This window comes from Delphinus delphis, chromosome 14 (genome assembly GCF_949987515.2).
Source record: "Delphinus delphis chromosome 14, mDelDel1.2, whole genome shotgun sequence".
Lineage (NCBI taxonomy): Eukaryota > Metazoa > Chordata > Mammalia > Artiodactyla > Delphinidae > Delphinus > Delphinus delphis.
The window spans coordinates 32,631,936-32,657,089 of NC_082696.1; the positions used below are offsets into that span (position 1 = coordinate 32,631,936).

At 36.1% G+C, this 25,154-nt stretch overlaps 1 protein-coding gene across 1 annotated transcript in view; it reads right to left on the reverse strand.

Annotated features, from left to right (window-relative positions):
* Positions 1–25,154, reverse strand: part of LAMA2 (laminin subunit alpha 2) — a 603,358-nt gene that overhangs the window by 35,284 nt on the left and 542,920 nt on the right. The window contains exons 49-55 of the mRNA XM_060029982.1: positions 22,136–22,260; positions 17,709–17,871; positions 16,886–17,030; positions 10,447–10,585; positions 8,356–8,367; positions 4,642–4,762; positions 1,991–2,167 (exon numbers count right to left, since the gene is read on the reverse strand). Coding sequence (XP_059885965.1) covers positions 1,991–2,167; positions 4,642–4,762; positions 8,356–8,367; positions 10,447–10,585; positions 16,886–17,030; positions 17,709–17,871; positions 22,136–22,260 — 882 coding nt within the window. The remainder of the gene's footprint in view (positions 1–1,990; positions 2,168–4,641; positions 4,763–8,355; positions 8,368–10,446; positions 10,586–16,885; positions 17,031–17,708; positions 17,872–22,135; positions 22,261–25,154) is intronic.

Consider the following 25,154-nt stretch of genomic DNA (forward strand, 5'->3'; position numbering starts at 1 on the left):
TTTTCTGTATGGATAACCAATTGCCCCAGAATCATTCACTGAAAGGGCCACTTTTTCCCTAGTGATGTGCAATGCCACCTATTGCCAAATGTTGTTTCCATCTATACTTGGCTCTCTATTCTGTTCCACTGACACAGAGTTATCCATGAATTAACACCATACTCCCATGGTTCAAAACTCTAGCTTCTAATGTGCTGATATCTGCTAGGACAGTCCACCAACTTATTCTTCTATTTCAGGAGTTTCTTGAGCTTTCGATCTTTGATATAAATTTTAGAATTAGCTTGTCCTGATTTACAAAAAGATAAGGGTATTTTCATTGAAGGTGAATCTACATATCACTTTGTGGAGAACTGATATATTTTTAACACTGAGTCTTTCCATTAGCATGTTGACTTTAATAAGTAGTCTGATGTAATTTTTCAATAAGTTTTGTAATTTTTTCCATATAGGCCTTACATTTGTTTTGTTATATTTATTCTTAAATTATATACTTGTTCTTGTACTATATTTACTTGTTCTTTTGTTATTGTATTGGCTAAGACTGATACAGTGATAATATTCATCTTTTCTTGGGCTTGATTTCATAGAAAATGTTTATAATGTTTTCCTATCAAGAAGCCCCATCCTGTTCTTAGTTTATCAAGTCTTTTTTTGTTGTTGTTTTTAATCAGGAATGGTTGTTAAGTTTTACCAAAAGTTTTCTCTGCATTTATCAAAATGATTATATGATTTTAGATTTTCTAATATCAAGCCACCTTTGTATTCCTGAGATATTGCAAATTACTCACGGTAATGCATCTTTGAATTTTATTTGCCAATACAGCTGACCTTTGAACAACACGGGGCGCTGACCCTCCGCACAGTCAAAAATCTGAGTATAAATTATAGTCAGCCCTCCTTATACGCAGTTCCTCCATATCAGATGTTCTGCATCCTCAGTTTCAACCAACCTCGGATCGTGTGGTACTGTTATATTTACTATTGAATAAAACCCGTGCATATCTGGACCTGTGCACTTCAAACTTGTGTTGTTCAAGGGTCAACCATATTTTGTTTAGTGTTTATTTTTTTTGTGGGGGAAGAAAATGGTATTATTGTATGACTACCCATTACTAAATTTTAAATGCTAAAAGTGATTTTAAAAAACATATAATTACAAACAACACAACCTGATTTACAAGAATGCATGCATATTTAAGGCTATATTTGTAAAGCACTCTGTGCTTTGGCCATGGCATACTGGTAATTCCTAAGAATGCTTTCACTGAGAAAAAATGAGATTAAATGGAAAAATGTATATCTTTAAAAATGTGACTGAAAGTATTGGAGGAATATCCATGCAGTAAAGAGTTATGGTGCCTAGATCAGGACAACTAAGAGACAGCTTTTAACAGAATCAAATGGCTAGGGGGTATGAAAACTAAAGCTCACAGCCCTACAAAACAGACACTGTGTAGGCTTTATTTTAATGTCACTAGTGTCCATGCCTGTGTTGGTTGTGTTCTCTTCACCTTCTCCTGCCCAGGTCCATTCTCTGCCTTCTCTCTGTCCAGAGAGGGTGCAGCAGGTTAGGCTCCAACAGACTGCATCACATTAGCTAGTGAAAATGGGAAGCTGATCCTAAAAAAATTAAAATTTAAATTTAAATTTAAGGGACTCCATCTGGTTATCTACAGATCTGGTAGGAAATTGGATTTAGAGAGAAGATTAACACAATGTGAATGTATTTTAAGCTTTCTCTCTTTATATATGCAAAACCCATATGAAATATGGATGTAAATACAGGTGTGTCTGCACCTAGAACTGACCAACAGGAAAATCCTAGTGGAGATAATTGTCCTAAGAAGATGATAGTGGAAATAAATGATGCAAATCAAAAAATATAAAAACAATTTATAAACTGTAAATGCTTCACCTGAGTCTCTATAAAATAATCATTTTATATAAGCATTAGGGAAAATGCATTATTAGCTAGGTGTGAGGGTACCTGTCCAGTTTGCCTTCGTTTTCTCCTAGGTGGCGCTGGTGTCCCTCCACTTCCCAAGAGAATAATACCAGACTCATTCTTGGTGCTGAAGGACAGGTTGATTTCTGTTCCTACATCAATAGGCACAGGGGACAGCTCTACAAAACCAGGCTTCGGGAAGCTAACTGTGTAAACGTTCTTTGGGTAAAAGGAAAGAAGAGAAGAAAGCATTAGAAATGAACATTTAAATTAATTTCTCCATCTCACTCATCCTCCTCAATGCACTCAACGTTACTATGAAATACAGTGTCATTTTAGAACACATAAAAACCCACAGTTACATGGAGAGCTTAAGAGCAACCAAAGAAATTTTATTTCTAGCTGTAACTGAATTTTCTGAGCAGTCTGAGTTAAAATAAAAATTTGGGCCTCTGCTTTTATTCTAGAACTTTTGATTTGAAATATAAAAGGTTATCACTGACAGGTAACATTTTCTTTTGGTTTAAATCTGTCTTGCTAAGTCTCCCTTGAAAACTCTCTAACTGATCCCTGGAATAACACCTACCAACTAACTGCTTATGTTTTATAGCTGAGTCTGACCATGGTCTCTGTCTGCATTCTTCCTCAGTGAAGAGCCCAAGGTAAAGATGTTTGCTGCTCTCAAGCATATAAAGACACTCTAGCGGAATTTTAAAAAAATCAGATACAATCTATATCTTAAAAATAAATCAAATATTTCTTAGTCTGGTTTTCTTCTCAAAATGAAAGTAGTATCATTGTCCTTGCTGATAATAAAATTAAAACAGTAACATTTTAAACGGTAACAAAGTGCAAAAGGGAGAAAGTAAAAATCACCCCCATTCCAAAGCTGTGTAGAAGCATATAGCTTTTTCTAATCCATTCATTCACGCATGCATGCATGCATGTTTTCATTCACTCACTTTATCTTTTATACCTGCCCTCTTCCTCTCTCCTCCTGTCTATATTTAAACTGAATCATGACAGGCACGTTCATTTGTAACTTCTCTTTCTCACTTCACATGTGGAGGATATCTCTCTGTCAGTAAACACAGATCTCATCATCACTTATAATGGCAGGAGGTCATTCCATTGTATGAATGTGCTAGGACTTATTTAAGCATGGCATGGAGTCGGGCATTTAGAGTGCTTAAAACATTCATTTAAAAAGTCCTGGATTTGGCTGGAGTGAAAACAAGGGATCCTTTAATGCAGGTTATTTTCCTCCACAGTGTTTCAGGCCCAGTTAAATGTGTTGTAAAAATGTATAATCTGTTTTTGATTCCAATTTTCAAATCATAGAATTTTGGATACTTCAGATAAAACTACTGTGCAGACTTTTCAATATTTATCAAATATTGAACTTTCTGCATCATATTTTAGTTGCAAACAATTCCCAGTTATTGAAAAGTGCCTTTACAGAATTATCATTTCCACGCATACAGGCTATCCATTTTCTGGACAGTTTTCTATCCTCATGCATATATCTTTTGCATGTGGATGAGAGTTAGGCTTTGGAAGATTAAAACTCTGAGTAAAAAGAGGCTAGTATGGATTCTTAGAGATTTGATTCTGTATGTACTTCCTTTTTCCTCATTCCCAAGCTTCTCAGGGTGGATGTCTATGGCTAATTCCAACTTGGAGACTGTAACTAGGCACAGTGAAGACCCTGAAAGTTCTGTTTCAGTCTTTAACCTCACGGCTCAGTGGTGATTTACTTTTTCTTTTTCCCCAAATCCCTTCATCTCCTATCACAATGCTTTAACATAATCTTAATTGGAGGAAGCAGCTAAAATGAATAGTTGTGTCACATCAGGGTAATTAAAAATTTGTAAGTATGATATATTTAACATTTTCTTTTTAAAACAAACTCATCACTTTTAGAATTCCCATAAAACTTTTACTAATATTTGCTGATGACTGTTGGATCTTGTTTACAGATATAATAAGAGCAGCGCTGTGACCTGTGTTCCTCTCTCCTATGGACCAGCCTCTACTGAAGAGTCAGTGCAAAATAGTCAAGTGGTATCAGGAAGCTTCTGGGCTGCTTTGGCAATAAAGAAAAGATACTGCAGATACTTGATAACAGGGTACTTTGCAGTCCCGTCAAAGCCAAGTCTTTGTAGATGGTTCCCACTATGTGCCATTTTCAAAGAAAAGGAGGTTTGACTTCTAAGCTGTGAACAAGATTCTATGCACTAATGATCATGTGTGAACTATTACTTGCTATTTGTGTAAACTCCTAACACATTTCAGAAAAATAATTTAAGGCTACTAATAAAGCTATATAAAATACATGAAGATAAACTAAATCTAATATAGATGACAAAAATGAGGAAAAGAGGTAAGTAGTGTGGGAAAGGAAGAAGGAACCAGAAAAGGGATTAATATTAAAAATACATGCTATGAAGTGCTGTACGTGTGGGAAACTTGTTCACAATTTGGGGTCTCTATAATACTGTTCTCCTAAGTTCAGTTGATCATGAAAACTTATAGAAGTACTTCCATCTTGCTTTATCATTTATGCATAGCTAAGACTAGGGTCAGTAGGAATTTAAAATATATTAACAAGGACTGGTCCCTGTAATAGACCCAACCTAAGTAAGTGAAATCCGATATGAATGTATTTAGGAAGTCATTAAGAAGAGACCAACCTCCAGTGAACATCCTTTGGTAACACCAACATAATCAGGGCTGCTAAGTATATTATATGGAGTTCTTGAAATTTCAATATCTCTGAGGCAGCCAGAATATTTCTTCAAATTTACTTCCGGCCTGTTGAAAAGTTAAATGGAAAACAAAAGCAGTATCATTAGGGCAATGGCGGTATAGTGTGTGTGCCTAGTGGATGAAAGCCACATGGAGCAAAGTGCTGCACAGGCAGGCATGCCTCTCAGACTGTGCACACGCACACACATGCACCCAGCAAACTATGCTTCCCAAATTGCTGCACAGGCAGGCACGTCTCTCAGACTGTGCACACACACACACGTACCCAGCAAACTATGCTTCCCAAATTGCTGCACAGACAGGCATGTCTCTCAGACTGTGCACACGTGCACACATGCACCCAGCAAACTATGCTTCCCAAATTGCTGCACAGGCAGGCACGTCTCTCAGACTGTGCACACACACACACGTACCCAGCAAACTATGCTTCCCAAATTGCTGCACAGACAGGCATGTCTCTCAGACTGTGCACACGTGCACACATGCACCCAGCAAACTATGCTTCCCAAATTGCTGCACAGGCAGGCACATCTCTCAGACTGTACACACACGCACACATGCATCCAGCAAACTATGCTTCCCAAATTACTGCACAGACAGGCATGTCTCTCAGACTGTGCACACGTGCACACACGCACCCAGCAAACTATGCTTCCCGAATTGCTGCACAGGCAGGCACGTCTCTCAGACTGTGCACACGTGCACACATGCACCCAGCAAACTATGCTTCCCAAATTACTGCACAGACAGGCACGTCTCTCAGACTGTGCACACGTGCACACACGCACCCAGCAAACTATGCTTCCCGAATTGCTGCACAGGCAGGCACGTCTCTCAGACTGTGTACACGCACACACATGCACCCAGCAAACTATGCTTCCATTAGCTACTGGTTGGATAAGTGGATATGAGCACCATCCTGCACAAGAAGTCTTTATATAGTTCTTCTTCCTCTCCTTTTAAAAAATAATCTCACCTATTGCATTTAAATACAAGGTACAGGAATTAACTGACTTCTTATAAAGTGCTTCATATGCATAATGAAATGTGTTTCTTTTTTTCCAACAAAGGGCAGAACTTGTATGGGACAGCATAATCAAACTACATACTGACAAAGTTAAATAAAATCTTGCTCAAAATTAAAAAAATATCTGGAAACATTGATTTTGAAAAGATGATATTTTCATTGAGACTTTTTTTTGGGGGGTGGTTAGCTGAAGAATAAGATAATGTCATATTTCTCTTTAAAGATTTTAAGTCAAATAAAACCTGAGAAACATTCTTTTGGATTACATAGTCTAAAAAAAAGATACTTTAAGATTAAGTTTACAGATTGACCCTAAAGTCCTTATTCTGTATTGCAGCAGTAACAAAATAAAGCAACCAGAGTCACGAAACATACATTTAATTTTTCCAATAAGGTTGAAAATGGCTTCAGTACCCAAATGACACTTGAATGTTTACTTTTTGCTCACTACTTCTTAAAAAGGGATAAACTTGCTAGCACGTAGTAAGTGCTCAATAAACATAAGCTAGCAGGATATTAATGGTGATGACACCTCTTTCATCTATAGCAGCACTGTCCAGTAGAACTTTCTGTGATGATGGAAATATTCTTTTCTGCACTGTCCAAATCAGTAATTAGTAGCCATATATGGCTGCTGGCACTTGAAAAGTAGCTTATGCCAATGAGAAACTGAATTTTTATTGTTATTTATTTATTTATTTATTTGGCGGCACCGTGCGGCATGCAGGGTCTTAGTTCCCCGAACTGGGATCAAACCTGTGCTCCCTGCATTGGGAGTATGGAGTCTTAACCACTGGACCACCAGGGAAGTTCCATTTTTAAAAAAATTTTCTTTAAATTTAAATAGCCACTGTGGCTAGTGGTTACCATATTGAATAATGCAGGTCAACAACAATAGAAAAAGTAACACTTTTTTTTATGTTAATAAGCAACTCTAAAAACTGTCCAATCAACACCAAGATATTATATTTATTTGGATAATGATTAATTCTCTCCTCACTGTTCCATGATGGCAGGATTCCTTTTTTTTGTCTTAATAAAAAACACATGACATGAGGACAAACAGGTAGGAAAGCAAATCAGACCCTGGGAGTGTGTATCAGGTGATTTATGTCATGCTGGGTACTTGTTCTATTTGTTTCTCTCTCTCTGGGACTGTTTTATTTTCTTTGATCATTTCCACTTTTTCCCAAGGTCTTCCCCTTCTGTTCAATTAGCTGGTTATTACAAAAAACATGCCAACTGGAGAGTGAGAATCTTGCTTATATTCTTCTTGTATAAAGTAAAGGAAATGGGTGGACTTCATTCTCAGTGTTCATTTGCTTCCATGTTCGCTTAGAGGAAGACTGATTTATCACAAGTTTCTCAGAGGTCTTATCAATCACTCCTACACAAAATAAATCACTCCTACAAGTTATACACTTCATTGTTTCAGGGAAATACAAAGAATCATTTCAAAACACAATGATTTAGCAAGCTCGACATTATGAAAATCACAGGGTATAAGTAATCACATATGGTGATCAGATTCCCAATGAAAACCACAGGCCACTGTTTCCTCTGTTTGCCTCAGAGACAAAATGACAAAGCTACACAATGTCATTCCAGAGTTTTATTAGCATATATTTTCACTGAAAGCCAACCTCTGCTTTTCAGCCATCTCAGCAAACAGCACTTGATTGGTCTTATAACTGTATCGTGATTAAACAACTTGGATTGTTTTTTTCACACTTTCATTTCTATATAGTCTGGTTTCTGGTATTAAAAGTCTAGCCTTTGCTTTAAAAATTTCTTAGATCAGCTCAGCTTCATTATGTCCTTTCGGGAAATTTGGCACCATTAGGTTTTGAAATACCAAAACACTCAGCTGTAGCTCTAGCCAGAGTTTGATCAGCCACTTACAGAGGGCCTGCTGCTTACAACGTCCATGCTAAAACCTCCTGCCTACAAATAGGAACTGAAATGCTCCTGAGAAGCTAGGATGACTGTCCGCAAGCTTCCTCGTCATTAATGCAAACACTTGTTTCACATATAGTATTTCCAGAGAAATACTGACTCCATAGCTAAATTCTAAATAAACATGGCAAGAAAGAAGCAGCTTTGTCAAGAGGTGCAAGGGCCATGTTAATGCTTGCATATTTGCAGGCTTGCAAAAAGCAACCAGGCAGTAGTACGCATTTGGGAGCACAGGTTGATTGTTCAGCAGACAGTACGGTACCTGGGAGACCAGAGTCTGAGGTTCAACCCAAGAGACCAGTTTGTTCCCCGGAGCTAGATTTCGCCCATAAACCTGTCCAGCTGCCCTTAGCGTGTGCTACTGCATGTGTGCACCTGGCGGCGCTGTGCGTGGGCGGTTGAACAAATAAGCAGAGCAAATTTGTCATCACGGCTGGTGAACAAGTCAAATTGCAGTGATGGTGGGGAAGCAGCAGCATTTTTATAAGCAAAGGGCAGCATGAGAACTATCTCAGAATGCACTGCTCGTTCGTCAAATGTACTGTGAATAAAGCTGCATAGGTGTCACTCTGCTTCTGCATCACTGCTTTATCTAAGAAGCCACATTTACCCAACCCATGCACTTGAAGAAGGCATGCATAAATTTAAATTTTACCTTGCTTTCATACTAGGTCAAAGGGAAGAGAAAAAAAATGATTTACTTATAATTGCATTTTCATTTAGTAAAACAATAAACCTTAATCATAAATCTTTTAAAAAAGAAAGCATTTCATAGAGATCTACAAAGGAAAGGAATATAAAACACGAACAGAAAAGAAAACAGACATATACCCTTGACTACAGTGAAAATAGAGTCCAACGGTGACCATCTCCCACACTATTCTCTTGGAAAATTTTAATTTTGGAATTGAATTTAAAGCACTCATATTTATCATTCTTACAAATGGGAAAATGCCCAAGTGCTGCTATGCTGTAGTGTTCATGAGTAGCCTGTAAGGAGAGCTTATTGCCTCTTTGAACTTAATTTGAACTTAATATACATAAAAATAATTCATGTTCATCACATCTTTTGTACTTTATCATATTAAGATCCTGTTTGTAGGCAAAACTACAGCTAACTATGAATGCATGGCTCCTTGACTAGTCACAAATATATGTCTAAAGGCTGTTTTGAACTAATGTGCCCTGCCATAGAAATATTATAATTATGAAATGCTGTACTGTGAGAGTAAAAATATCTTGGCAGTAAAGACTCATCAGGTATGTAGTCTGCAAACTAATACATAAACCCATCTCAATGAAGTTAACATATACATTTTTGTAGATAATTCCTAAAAATCACTTTATGGTAATTAAAGCTACATTATCACAAGGATAAATGAAGCCACCTTTGGATAGCCTTATTCTGGGTACATTTAGTTCACTCCTAGAGAATTTAGTTAGTGATCTTGCAAAGTAAATCTTAGCCTTGAACAATTTGCTGGATCCCTAGTATTTAAATAGTACCTGAAACATAGTATTAATAGATGCTCATCAAACACCTGTTGAATGGATAAATGGACTTTGGAGTAATAACTATGCCACTATTCAAATACATTTAATCTGCAGTGATTTTTCTGACCAGACACTTTAAATCTATATTCCTAATACAAATGCAATATCATGTAGATGAATGCAGAGCCAGTTTATCTGCACCATTAAAGCTTATCAACTTATACCCCGATAGACTGGTAACTGGACAGGTGCCTGGTTTACGAGTTTAGATACAGAGAGGAGCAAACCTCTGTCTGAATGCTCACTATCATAAAATGAGACTGAATTTCCACTGCTCATTTGAGAAATATGAAAATAATTGACCACCGTACTTTTCAGTTATTCTGAGACACTTCCTATCGTAATGTGTCTTTTTAGAGTAGAAACACCTAGACAGGACTTTTGCAACCATCAAAAGGTAACAAACTAAACAAAACAAAAATTAAAAACATGGTGGTCTGTATTTATAGTAAACTCTTACGGGTTAGCCACATCAATTCATCCCATTCTAATTAGATTTAATTAACATTTATTGAGCACCAAATACTCTATAACTTGTATTTCTTATAGGTTGTTTTATAACAAGAAGGAAACTAATTAAATACCACATGAAATATTTTCTGACACTTTTTAGTTACTTCTATTAATTTTTTGAACTAGTTAAACTACGAGCTAAATATATCTCCCTATCTGCTCTCTAAAAAACATACGTGAAATTTTAAAAAATGTTGACATGGGCACGAGAATAACTAATACCACTTTAGCATCAGGCATATGGAAAAGTTCCAAAATTATTATCATTGCTTGTGCTTAGCCATAAAATAGGTTATACTCACAGTGTCCTGGAACACTGACTAATTTTCAGAACACTAAGCAATGTCAGTGCACCGTTATCTCCAGTGAATGTGCAAGGAGAAAGGCAATTACATTCAACTCCAGTTTCTACCTTTAATAACTTTTATAATTCTTTTCATCCAGTGACTGTAAGGGAAACAGTAATTCCCATACATCTCTTCAACAAAGATATCAAATTAATCTTTAGTTTTTAAATCCTGGTGGTGTTATTGTAACATGCAACATGAATTTTTAGATTAGGCCTTTCTGCAACTAAAGGTTATGACATTCCTGTTGTAATTAAACTTCAGAACTCTAGTGAGCATAGTGGCCATTTAATTAAAACTTAATCCTTAGCTCTAAATATACACCAAATTACCTCAAATTTCTCAGTGTTGGCAGACCACCAAAATATATTTTGTCATCTGCTTTCAAGTCAAGACCGAAGTTGTTTCCAGGAGATGAAGTTGCTACGTTCTCCTCCTGGTTAGTATCTATATCTACAATTGATATGTTGGCTGCAAAGGAAAGAGGAAGTTTCACTTTTTATTTTCACAATACCAACCACATCTATGTCATCACTGTTCCTTCAAGATAAATTTACTTTAATTCTCAAATTAACATTGACTTTCTCAAGCACATATACTATATACAGCTATTTAATAATTGCAGAAACGACAATAACATCAATAAATACGTTGTTAAACGATCCACAAAGAAAGCACGAAAATAACAGCCTGAACACCAGTGAAGGTAAACTAATCAAGTTAAAAGAAAGAAGTGTAGATGGACAGCAGAGAACCAGTTGACATAGCTTTCCATAATATTGATAGGTAGTTAGAAAATAGGGTAATATAATTAACTAATGCTAAGATAAACATCTAATTAGAAATTAGATTATTCATTAGAAATATACAGAATTTGTGGTTCCTTCTGTAAATTTCAGTGTCCACAGAAGTACTGGGGTTTAAGCTCATCCACAGAGTGATGTTGATAAGGCGGCTGTGCATGGAAGTGGAGAGATGGGAATGTTTGTTTTGCAAGATAATGGGATCCACGTCCATTGTAAATTACATTTTAGTTGGGGGATGCTGCGTGTTTTGAGAGAGGTACCGTCTTCATGCCTTACTGCTTTTCTCTCAGGTCTCTAAAGTTTCTTCCAGTAGGATGAGGATAAGAATTCAGAAATAGAAAGGAAAAAGGAAAAAAGAGAGGCTCTTCTCTGTTTAAACTGCTTTGTTCAGAGAGCAGATGGGAACACTTTCTCATTGATTTTACCCTCTTCATTCTTAAGAGTCAAGCTAGGCTCCTTCTGAATTATGTGCTTTCTCACCATAACATTTGCCCAGGCCCAGCCTTTAGCTGCTAAATATATTTTGGATCCTTGATGCATACTGAAGCATTGGTTCATTAACATGACAAATTTGGCCTCTAACTCTTTGCCTGATATAAGATCTGGATTAGCAAGGGTCTAAAGATGGCCACTTGAACCAATGGATTATAAGGGCATTTCTAAATGTTTATTCTTTGGAACACTAGTTTCTTGGATGTTCCTGGGTCAAATAAATATGACAATCACTGGGTTAAGCAAAATTAAACATATGTCTTAATTTTATAGCTGCCCATATCTTTCAACATGCTAATATGTAATGGGATGCTCCAAAAGAGGGACACAGAGCACCAAGTATTTCCCAAATTTGTTTGACCCTGGAACATTATTTTCTCTCAACTCATCATCTTTTAGAAGAGTGTTCTTTGAAAAATAAAAGAACTATCAAACCTGAAAATTCCATTGTAATCTGTAGTCCTTCCATTTCAAAAGAAGTATTTTCAATGAAACCAAACATAATTGCCTTATAAAAAATGTCCAAAATAAAATACCTAAACCTATTAACACCTCAAATCCTCAAAGCAGAATTTTGTAAAAATAAACAAACAAAAAATACCTCAAAAATAAGTTCCCAATTAAAAAAATATTCAGCAAGTTAAGATTTAAAAAATTAATTACTTTCTAGCATATATTAATTTCATACACACATATCTTTTTGACCAGACTGGTGGCTGAAATAAAAAATTTTTCATACATATTCTTTCTTATCCAGATCAGCAAAGAAGTTTTGATATAGGGCTGTTGACTGGAACATGAAAATAGCCTTTTTTTCTACAGACCTGGTATGTATTTTAATGGTGTCTGTGAAAATGAGATTCTCTCTCTATCACAGGCAAGCCAGAGACTGGAGGTAGCTTTCCTTCTTATCCCTGAGTGAATATATGCATTTTTAGAAATCATTCTAAGAAAAACTGATTAAAAAGCAGAAACACAATTGAACTGAAACTCACTGGCCCAAGTGTTAGCTTTGATAGAGAGACAGAGGATGGCATATTTTTACTGATTTAAAGGAAGCACTCTACCCTATCCTTTATGAGTGATAGCAATGAAGTGGGTTCTGCTATGGAATGCTAATACTTGCTTTTATTTCTTGCCCTATTTCTTTCCCTTATAGAATAGCCATTAACATAAAATTTTAGAGTTGATGAGTTCAGACATCATTTATGGGTAAGCAGGGAAATAAGGGTTTTATTAAATACTAGACACAGAGTAGGGGCTTAACAAGTATTTTATAATCAATGCTATAAAGGAGTTGTTATAAAGGAATTGTTTTTACTTTGGTAATTCTTTTCTTCTCTCTCTTAGTCCACTGAAAATCTAAATGATCAATCTTGCATCCATATCAATGCACTTGAGGGGATAGGAAGCACTTCTATTAGTGACTGTGGTTCCACTAACTGTCTCTCAGGGAAGGTGGGGAATCCCTCCTGAAGGAGTGGATTTGAATTTCAAGGGACAGTGGCTTTTACAAACTAGCTGAGAATAAAGCAACTAATCTGGTATCTGAAAAGGAGCAATGGCCTTACTTGAGTTCCTGTCCCACTATTCCATGGATTCTGATCTTGCTAAAATCCAGTGCCCTCCCTACAACCAAACCCAATGGGGTCCTTTGATCCTTATCTTAATCCATATCTATGCAGTATGTGAGGGTAAATTTTCCATCCTTCTAGAATTTTCTTCTTTGACTTCCATAATGCCAACTTCTCCAAGCTTCTCTTGCCTTTCCAACATCATTCTCAGTCTCCTTCCCCAGGACCTATTTCTTTGAACACTTCTGAAACGCTGATGTTCCCTAATGTGCTTTCATTTGGCCACTTGTCAGGTTTCAGCTCTCGGGGTAGCTCAAGTTTATATTTACTTACCATATGTTGACAACTCAGAAATATATATGCCTGGACCTGATTTTTGCCTAAAAATCCACATTCAACAGGTGAGTCACTATATACATCCCCAGTTGATATTCCAAATTAAAATGGTTCTCTTTTTCCTCCCAGATCTGTATTATTTATTTTATTTGGTGGCACTAAGACTCCCACCCAACCTCCTAAATTAGAGTCATCCTTTCTCCTCACCATTCCACATCTTACCAATCAACAGCCCTACTAATTTCATCTCCTAAATAACTCTAATAGCTGTCCTTCTTAAAATTTTTTAAATTTATTTTTTCTAATCTTCAATTTTTATTTTATTTTTGGCCACGCTGCACGGCTTGAAAGATCTCAGTTCCCCGACCAGGGATCGAACCCAGCCACGGCAGTGAAAGCCTGGAATCCTAACCACTAGGTCACCAGGGAACTCCCTCTGTCCTTTTTTTAAAAAAACACTTTTATCGAAGTAAAATTGACATAGTATAATTTGCCCATATTTAAAAATGTACAATTTGACAAGTTTTGAGATCTCTATACATCCATGAAATGATCACAGTCAAGAAATGAACATATCCATCACCCCAAAAGTTTCCTTTTGTCATCCTTCCTTCCAGTCCCTCCCTACAAAACCCAGTCAACAAATATCCTCTATCGGCTTCCTGTGACCATATGTTAGTTTATGTTTTCTATATAATTTCACATAAATGTACTTTTTTGTCTGCCTTCTTTTACTCAGAAAACTTATTTTGTTATTAATCCATTTTGTGTGCAAATTAATAGTTCATTTTTTTTAACCACTAAATACTATTCCATTGTGTGCATGTACAACAATTTGTATATCCATTCACCTGCTGATGGATGTTTATTTTTTGTTGTTTTGAGTATCACAAATAAAGGTGCTATGAACCTTCTGGTACAAGTCTCTGTATGGATATATGCTTTCACATATCTTAGGTGAATACTAGGAGTGGATTGGTTGTTTCATGTGACAGGTCTATATTAAACTTTTGAAGAAACTGCCAACCTGTTTTCCAGTGTGGCTCTACCAATTTACATCCTCGTCAGCAGTGTATAAGAGTTCCACTTACTTGACATCCTTGCCAGCCCTGGGTATGTTCAGTCTTTTTAATTTTAGACATTCTAGTAACCGTATAGTGGTATCACATGTGGATTCATTTTGCATTTCCTTACTGTCAAGTCCCACTGCAACTCTTATTTCAAGCCATCATTCATCTGTCTGAACTACTATTGTACCTAATTGGTCACCCTGCTTCCAGTTTAACCTGAAAATTTCCATTTCTTATTTCTCCTTTCTCTGATTATTTCCTTATAGCTCCCTTTGTGGGCTCTTCCTTTACTATACTGCTTCAATATTACTGTTTGCTCAAGGGCTTTGGATCACCTTATTCTAGATATGACTGTTTTGTTTTTCTCATCTCTATTAAGGTACAATGATTTAAAACATGAGGATGCTTTGTAGCTATCCATCTCTGCCCCAGAACTCTGCTAATCCTCAGATACACGTAACTAATTGCCTGTCAATTACACAGCTTCTCTAGGTTGCTAAGGATACTAAGAGTACCTTTAATACAGCACATCCAAAATAGAACTCAGCATCTTTTCTAAAAAACTATGCTGCATTTTTCCTGTATCCAATAGCTTGGTAAATGGCACTGACATATTCTTTGTTATTTTAAGGAAAAAAAAAAGGAATCATTTTTGATCTCCTTTTTTAAAAAATCTTACTCTCTGCACTGAGTATATCATAAAGCTCCTCAATTTTAAAATGCTTAATATCTTTCAACTCCATTCTTTCCTATCCATTCTCATGGTTCCCTTCTCCTTGCTCCTCCCCTCGTTTTCCTGCAGACTGCAGGAGCATCTGAAATTGTCACCATCTACCCTCCAGTCTGCTGCTAAAGAAACTTTACTAAAACACAAATCTGATGGTGTCACATTCTTGATTAAAACTCTTAGTAGTTCCCTATCGATTTCAGGAAGAGTTAAACTCATTAGTTTAGCTCATATGGCCCTTTATAAACTGACTCTGTATTCTCTCCAGCTTCATCTGATAATTTTCTGCCAACATTCATCCTGTTAGCCTATGGATTGACTTGTAGTTCCTAAAGCATTTCCCAAAGTGTGTTCAGCCAATGCTACTATGGCATGGAAAGATTCTGGTGATCAAAGAAGTCTGGGAAGTGTTGGATCAAACAAAGTTAAACATTCTTCTTAACTACTGTGCCGAGCCTCTAACACGCAAATGTAACTTACTCAGGAACAATGTATACAGACAACAGTATTCCAATTTATTTTATGAGTGCAAAACCAGTTTTTGTCCAAACTGAGGAGTTTCTCCAGGGTTTCCTGTTCCAAGGAAAAGCAGTTGGAACAAGATGTATAATGACGTATTATGCTCACTGAGCCCTTGAGGCTTTCATACAATGTTCACCTCTCTGAATTGTCCAAAGGTGCTTTTCACCCAGAGTACTCCTCAGCCCCTGCTCATGCCTCAGGGTGCTTCCTTGGGGGCTGACCTCTGGGTTTGACTTTGACGTTTCTCTCTTCTGAGATTCCTAGCCTGCTCTGCAGATCTCTACATGGCAGTTAGATTTCTACTCTCTAACCATTGACTGACTTGTCCATCTCCCCCATTAGACTGCAAGTTCCATAAAGACAAGGACTTACAGACTTCACTTAGTTCTTGCAGAGTATTTACTTGGTTCTTGGCAGATATACGTTAAGTGCAGGAATGAAAGATGGTGCAAAGTTATACCTAAATTTTCATGAAATGTCACACTGGCATGTTCAAAATGAATGAAGTCTAATTATATAAACAGAAGAATCTAAGTTTCATTTGCAGATATTGGTAATGCCATCGTACATAGAATTAGCGGAATTATACTAAGATAAAAATAGCAGTCCGCAAAGACCTAATAGGCTCGGATTTCTGTCTTGGTTGTGAGATCTTATGTCTATATGTCTGGGACCACATGTAAGTTGGAGTCTACACTTTCCTTTCTGTAAACCAGAACAAAATACCTGCTTCATGAGCAAATGAAATAATGTTTGTGAAAGTGTTTTGAAAATGTCCTGGAATCATAAAAATGTTACATTATTATTAATTATTAACTTGCACACATACAAATGTTTGGCATTTTCAAAAAATAAAGAACTGGTAGCTGTGCTCTATCCCCGCTACAAATTCTACCTGTGGGCCACTCTAAAGGAAACATCTTGGCAAAATGGGAAGAAAAGGAAAGCACACAAGATTTTCAAATCTACTACAGGACATAATTTTACAAGTTGTAAGACAGTTTTATGCTTTCAAATTAAGCTCTCAGTTTCAAAAGAAAATGACAGAGAACCATTTGGCTCTTCAATCAGTCATGTCTAACCCAAACCACCTATAAGCTAAGCCAAAGAAATGACTGTATCAATTTTTCACAGAATTTGTGAGTACCTAAGATAACAGACAGGGTCTTCCTCGTGATTAGGTACGTGGGAGCTTTGGATAGCATGATTAAGGCTCTGAGTGCATTATTACTATAGAAACTCACCTTGTTTTTGAGTTCTTGACAAGGTGAATGATTTCCATTTCCCATCATTATGGTTTTGATTGCTGACAATGGAAGCCATTCCTGAACCCAGATCATAGCTGACTTTTATGTGCCCATCAGTGAGCTCTACACTCATGAAATCTTTCTATTAATAGAGTAAAAACACACCAGTGATTAGATACACAGAGAAATATATGAGTATTCATTTTCTTTGTGGAGTTTATAATAGGGCTTTATGGCTAAATTACTGACTGTGTTGATCTGTAATTGAAATCCATTTTTGGATACAGAATTGGTGTTACTATTTTGTGAATGTTTGTGGGTGTGATATTATGGTGCAAATGGTCACAACGAAATTACTAGGATGTGTCCTTTTATGACAGGAGTAAAATTGGGTTCCTTTGAAAACATATTAAGCAAACTAAAGAGTACATTTCCTGAAAGAATTTACTAAGAAATATTGACCTGGAAAAAATAATGAGGCTATTTAGAACAACCTTTTGACTTGGGTCTCTAGAAGAAGACTAAGGAATAGTTTTTCTGCTGCATGTTTCCATACCGGGGGAATCTTTACTGGGTGCTTCTCTTAAAGGATTATAAGGGAGTTATACTGAAAATAAATAAAAATTAAATTGTATCTGTAATTAAAGTTACTGATGGAAATATATAAACACTATGCACCACTCTTGGGCATTACACAGCCATCCCAGACTCCTTTGAACAATAACTGATAATTCAACAAAACTGATAACTGCACTGGAACCTTACAGAAAAGAAGCAAACATATTTTCAGGCATGAAAGATCAGCTGTGCAAATCTTTACCAGGTCTCGTGTGGCAAGGTACATCAGGAGAGCATTTGAAGAAAATGTCCTGAACTTGAACATGACAGTAGAGATGTTGGGGTACCAACGAATGGGGCGGCTGACTAATGCATAGCCTTCTCCATCAAACTGAATAGTCCCCTCACTATCTTCTACCTGCGGACTGAAGAGAGACATTTCACATGAATCAGACGATGTCTACTTGGTCCATCAGTATTCAATACATCACACTGTCTTCTGAGACTGGACTGTAGGCTGTTGTAGGGCAGGAACCATCCCAGATACATCTTCCATCCTTCCCCTTCTCTCCAGCTCTACTGCCACCATCAGACCAAGTAACCACCATCTCTCACCTGACTTCATTAGGTGTTCAATTACTAGGTCATTGATGTTTTAACTACTTTTGCTGAAGTGCTTGGTGGCTAGTTATATTAGTGTTTAAGTGTATTTTAGTGGTGTGAACTAGTGGGATTTTGGAATGGGCTGAGAATGCATTATTACATTTCCCAAATCCACAACATAATAGGGAGTAGGGGTTGGCTGAAGAGTGAAGGTGATTGAAAGGTACTAACTTAAAGTTGTAAGAAAAAAAAAAGCCGTACCAGGATATAGGCTTCTATTCTCTGAAGTCTTGCTATGCAGTAGGATTTTCTGGGACAGATTAGATTCAGATAATGAAGGGTTCCTCTAACTATGTATGTTTGTTGATCTGTCTTCTTCACCAGGATGTAAGCTCTATGAAACCAAGTAGAGATTATGGGCCAGGCTCCATGCCAGGCACAAACTCAGCATCTAGTGTGGTACTTGGCTAATAGCAGAATCTGGTAGATATTTGTGGAATGAAAGGGATATTAGTAAAGCAAATTGCCTCAAAGAGAATATATGTTCAATCAATATTGGTTGAATAATTAATGAATATCTAAGATAAGTCTTGTAAATATAACATTTAAAAAGATTTTTTTTCAAATGAAAAGTTATCATCTATCTATCTTATCTAATTGATGTTAACAGAGTAAGTTTTGATTGTGGAGATAATTTTAAACTTTAACTATCTGCGTATTAGCTTATATTTGAATCTGTGAAATTGGAGTGTTGTATTAACTTGAGAAGAGAGGAGATATGAGAAATATTATAGTAATCTCATAAAATAACAAGAGGTTAGAATAGTATTTGCATGCAATCTTGGCTAATGAGAAAAATAATAGGGTATAAACATTAATGGCCTTGAGGAGGAGGAACTGTTACTCATTTTAGACAAGTTGGCTTTCTCTCTGTTTCTGGAAAAGGAGAAATAAAACTCTGAAGACAAAAGGAAGGGAAGAGTCTTAACTATGCGTTTCACAGTCAGGTTTTTGTAAATTTAAGATACATCTAAATAGGTATAAGATCAGATGATGCCATATATTTTTTTTTCTAATGTACCCTTAAAAGATGCTTTTTCAATATTCATGAAACATGTTCACTGAAAGGTTGAGGGACTAAATCAGCCTATTAACAATATAATTTATGTGAATAAATCAGCTGAATAATTTTGGCCTTCCTTCATCATTATAACAAATCCATTAAAATGAAGAGCACCACATTTGAGATAAGAAGATGTAATGTAGCATCTACTAAGGAGAAGTTCCATGAGGTTCTCAAATCCTAGGATTTTGCATGATATACTGCCATGCTACCAGTGACAATAGGGTGCGAGAGTCGCCACTGACACTTTCCCGAGTGCTTTGGCCCAGTGCACTGTTACTCACAAATTGAAGAGAAAAAAATACAAAACTTCATATATAATGTCAGGAGAGGCACTGGAATAAAAATATATATATCACATTTTATTTTCCTTGTACGGAAACCCTGGGATATTTGTATCCTGGTGTTCTCATGCCCTTAATCTATTAATTTCCTCAACACACAATCGAAAAATTAGCAGAGTAGATGGCAGGTACCCTGGAGTCTGACGTGGAATTTCAGAAGTCACTTTAACACCTCAGGTTTCAGTGTCTCCACTCTGAGACGAAAGGGTTAGATCTACTCCAACCCTATTAGAGCTTCTACTCAAGCAGCAGGCAAATCTTCGAGCAAGAGTTTTGAACAAGAATAGCAAAACATACAGATGAAAATCAGCCTACTTCATTTAATTCATTAGCTAAAACCGGTAAATCTGGCTTCAAATTGTTGACTTGGAGGTGGGGGAAAAATGAATCTTTCCAGGTATAGACTCAATATTTCAACATCTAACACTATGCTAGAGTTTTCCTATTCATTTTCAATACATTTACCAGGAAGAGTGACAATTCTTTTCTAATTAATAAATGCTAAGCTTCTTAACTTGCCTTTTGTTTCTCTTTTGAACCTGGATTTCTGGTCAAGTTAGGAAAGATTAATTATGCTATTTGGAACAGCCATGCTCTTCCATGTAAAGCTTGTTAACCATAGAACTAGATGAATATCGAAGTTTAGTATATTAATATTTCATCATTGTTTCAGTGTTCAGCTAAATACATTTTACTAGTAGCAGTTTTTTCCCTATTTTTTAAGAAAAATAAGATACACTTTTTTTTATAGCCCTGACAGATATTCCTTTCTAAAACATTACAAAAATTATATCCTTTCTACTGACTACTGAATAAGTGCAAATTTCTAAAACTCACATTCCAAGATTTTCTACAAAATGTTCCTAGTCTGTGTCTTGTAGCCTTGTCTATTTCATCTCCCCCATTTTACCATTTCTGCTCTAAAAGTGCAACCATTAATTTTATGTTAAAATGTGTTATATGTTCTCCTGAAAAGAAAAATTACCAAGGCTTATGGAAAAATAGGGCTAGGGAAGCCACTCAAAATTTATGTGACTTTGTAATCAGAGCACTCACAAAAACAGTAACATTCTTGATCAAAATATTAGTATAATTCAAAAACGTATATTAGGAATTTTTAAAATAAGGAATTATTTCAGTAAATGTAGAACTTTAGCCTATTATAATTATATTAATTCATATAATACTTTATATAATGAAGGCCCAAGATCTTTGCAGAATTGATAATTAGTGATTAACACATAATATGTGATTAGTGATTAACACATAATATACACTGCTGAAAGGACATTTAAATACTTTAGACGTTTGTTTGATAATAAGCTCTGGAAAATCCTACTTAGAAATTTACCAAAGAAATGTTTACGGAAAAGTTGGTGTTGATTTGTGAGTAGCAGAATATTACTGTAGAGCTCATTGTCCTTGTATTGAAAGAATTTTACAGACAACATTCTATATTAGATTTTATTGAAGATTATTAACAAAACCACTTTAAACTATGAATGGGTCAGGCTTTCAAACTGTCCTCAATGACATACTGAAAAGTCCATGATGACCAAAAAAAAGTAGAAAGATGAAAGTTAAAACTTTTGGAGAGGGAATATTTTTGGGCTACTTTCTTCTATAAAACTCTAGAGATGTTGAGAAGAAGATGTGAAGTATACTCTGCTACATTAATGGAGAATTTAGGTCCTAACAATGTACATGTTCCCTTTATACTGGAAATAAAAAATATAAACTCCTTAGCACCTAATGATGTTAGAGTTACTATGTATATATACTAAGCTTCCAGGTATTTAATTTAAATTTTATAGCTTTAACTAAGTATAATTAAAATTGTTGTAGGCTCAGATGATCAGTGGGCTTTAAGTTTTTTATGCAGAGAAATCCTCTATTTCTTCTTAATTGTTTTACATCCTCTATTCAGGTTTATATAAGAATATTTATATATGCTTTATATGCTTTTTAAATATTTTTGAATTCCAACATTCTAACCTCTATCTTATAATTGGTGATGTTTATTATGAAACTTTGTCCTGGTTTATCTTGACCTCTGCTTCTTAAGCAGAATCTTCAAGTCCCATGGGTTTCCACTTGAAAAGCACATACATGATGCTGTGTGTCATTTGAAAAATCCTGTGGGAGATAAAACCTGCAGTATCGTTCTATATTTTGTTGTAAACACAAGCAGAGTGAATCCAGGCTCTGAGAGGTCTGAAGCTTAATCAGTTTAGGGAGACCTTTCCTTAAGTAAAAATAAATGATGACTACAGAATAGCCACAGACACGCAACACCTCCTGAACATGAAGGTAAGCTGGAGTGGAAGGAGATAGTAGTCTTAACTGATTGAGGCTAAAATGTCTTACCTTTGCAAATTTTACAAAAACACACGACCATGTCAAAGTACTAGGATACCTCCCAAATCCTTGGAAAGTGCCTGTACAAGTGAGGGAGGGGACTTAAAGTTTCTTAGCTTCCTGGTAAATCCACCTCTGAACACAATCACTTCAAACTTGTTGTATATCATCGACATGGTAATAGAACACTGCACAATAAAATTAAAGCTTTTGTGATACACAGGCCTGATAGACCTTGGAAGAGTCCTTCTCTCCACTAACCTGACGGTACATCCTTTGCAGTCACCTTCTATCTCTCGGAAATTCCACAACCCTATAGGTTTGCTGTCAAAGTATGCTTCTCCCATACAGCCAGTGAATGTAATCACACGTACAGCATCAGCCTTCTGAAGAGAGAAACATATTTGTTAGAATTTAGAATTTCACAGAAAAATTAAGAGTACCCATGAGAGTTATTAGATGAGCAGCAGAATCTGGAGTAGTTATTACCTACTCTTTGTGGAAGTCTTGGTTGTGTACGTATCCATCTTTTAACCATATAATATCCTCATGGATCCTGGTTATTCTGTGCTTTACCAGTTTATCACCATTAGTAAGTGAACACTCCAAGCTTCCGACCTTAGGTAAACTGCTTATTCTGAGATTCTATTTTTTTTATTGGTCTGTAACATGAGATTATTAGGAGAATTAACTAAGAGAATTTATTTATGGTACCACATTCAGTGCCTGGCACAGAGAAGGTGTTTCATAAAAGTAAGTGTTCCTATCCACTGAGGAGATTTATGAGAAAGGGTACATACTGACTACATAAAGGGGAAAAAAGCTTGCATATTGATTACCCTATGATACTGCTGTCCCCAATTTTTCATTTCCTTTTACACCCAAGTAGGTTTCTAGGGCAGGAGAATGAAGGGACAGAGTAAATTTATAAGAGAAGGGTCCCTGTTGTTGTTGTTTGCAGGCATACACAGCGCAGAGCCCGACATCGAATAGGGGCACAATAAATATTTGTTGAATGACAACTCTGGTGTCATTCTCACAGGGGAAGGTCTTTTATAAATTTTTATTTTATATTGGAGCATAGTTGATTAACAATGTTGTGTTAGTTTCAGGTGTACGGCAAAGTGATTCAGTTATACATATACATTTATCCCTTTTCAAATTTTTTCCCATTTAGGTTATTACAAAATATTGAGCAGCATTCCCTGTGTTATATAGTAGGTCCCTGTTGGTTATCTATTTTAAATATAGCAGTGTGTACATGTCAGTTCTGGGTATTTAGCAGTCAAGAAGGAGGGGAATGATCCGATCCACTCTAGAGAACCTTGCTGTAATTTGAACAACTATTCCTTTTAGGGTCAATATATTACAATTCTACAACTTTAGAAGCACTTTGCCAAGGCGAATCCACATTTATCTGAATAACCTGGAAGGAAAAAGTGAATTGATATGTTTGGATTTTAGAAAAAATAGAAGATAGTCACTGAGTAGTTAAACATTTATAGTTATAATTTTAGGTTAAACTCATCAACACATACATCTTCCTACCGTTATGATCAAGTGGGGCACTGCCATGGAGAAGGAATGTTGTCAGACACTGACAAATACAAGTCAGGAACAGTCCTTGGAATTCTCTGTCATCTGTGGAAGCTTCTCTTAATTTTCCAGAGGTTGATTATCCTACCTGCGAATTGTATTTGCTTTTTGCTTTTCCTTCTTGCATCATAAAAACTGTACTTGGGATATTTTCCTGCTCCTTTGAATTTTCACTAGCATGTTGATTTAATTACTTGTTTTCAGTTTTTTGGTTCATATTCTGGTATGGCAGAAGCCTTGAAACTCTTGGCCAAAATGATGAAGATTTTCTGTAGATTTCATTTGCTTGTGTTTTTTTTCCCCCTCAGACTGGCATAAATAAGTTTATGTCTAGTGACATCTGAATAATAAGAAGAATTATTTAAGGTGCAATTTAAGGTGTGACTACCATATCTTAGGCATGTAATCTCGCTATTCATTGAGGTAGTAAAGGGTGGTGATTAAGAGTAGAGATTCTTGTGCCTGGTAACGAGTGTTCAAGTCCCAGTTCCACCACTGATGGCTGTGTGATCTTCGGTGAATCATTTAACTTCTCTCTTACTTAGAGTCCTTAACTATAAAATGAGGAGGATATTATCTACATTTTTGGGTTGTTATGAAAACTGTTAATTCATGTAAATTACTTAGAACATTACTTAGCAAATAGTAAGGGTTATATAAATGTTATAGAAGTTTATTATTGTATCCTACAATATGCAAGCAAGGTAGATACTTTTATCTCCCTTTCTAGTTAAGGAAACTGAAGCCCAAGAGGTTAAGTGACTTGCCTAAGGTCATATTTTCGTAAGTGATAGAGCAGGGAATTCAACCTGGATTTAATTTCAAAATTCATGTTTTTTTTGTATTACTCGGTGCTATCCCTATATTTATCTTTCTGAGGAGGAAAGAAAGTTGGCAGTATGACTATATATTACGATGTACCATATATATTTATATGCAGCTCTAAGAAATGAGGATGATTTTAGTGTGTAGCTGTGGAATCCATTCCAATACTTTAGAGTCACATCTCATACACAAAGCAAATAAAACAATCTCACTCTATATGAAGGTTGAGTTCTCATAAATTTGGGGTCACCCTGGCTTTTCACATTTTCTGACTAATCTCATCCCAGGATGATTCTGCCAGACCCAGGATTACACATTGTACTTGGCTGTGCTCTTACATCTCACCCACAGGTCGTTTTCCAACACCTAACTCCACTTAATCAACACGAGCTTCTTTAAAATGCAGGCACTTTGCAATCTGAAATGCATAAGGACCTGTCACAAAGCAATTATGAATATTAAGTGCATTACTCGGTAAGAATGAGAAGAGCAACTTGAAAACTTTAAAAATCGGATCATGATCTGAAGGCTTATGGCTCCTGTGATATTTCCCAAGGTATTCATAAATCTTTTAATTAGATGTGAGTTTGAACTTTATAGCACTTTATATCAATAACTCATAAATTGATTCAGAAAATGAGGTATCTTTAGAAAACACTTTGCTCTTGAGGCAACTAAAATATCAAAAAATTGATGCCACAGATGAGGGCAAAACAACTGTTTAAGTAAATACACATAGGTTTAAAAAGACTGTGCTTCCAGATTGCATATTCAAGGAAGAAAATTCTTACTCAAAATATATTCATGTTTTCATAAAAACAAATTAAGTAAAAAGTGGTCAAGTTTTTGCAGTGCTTTA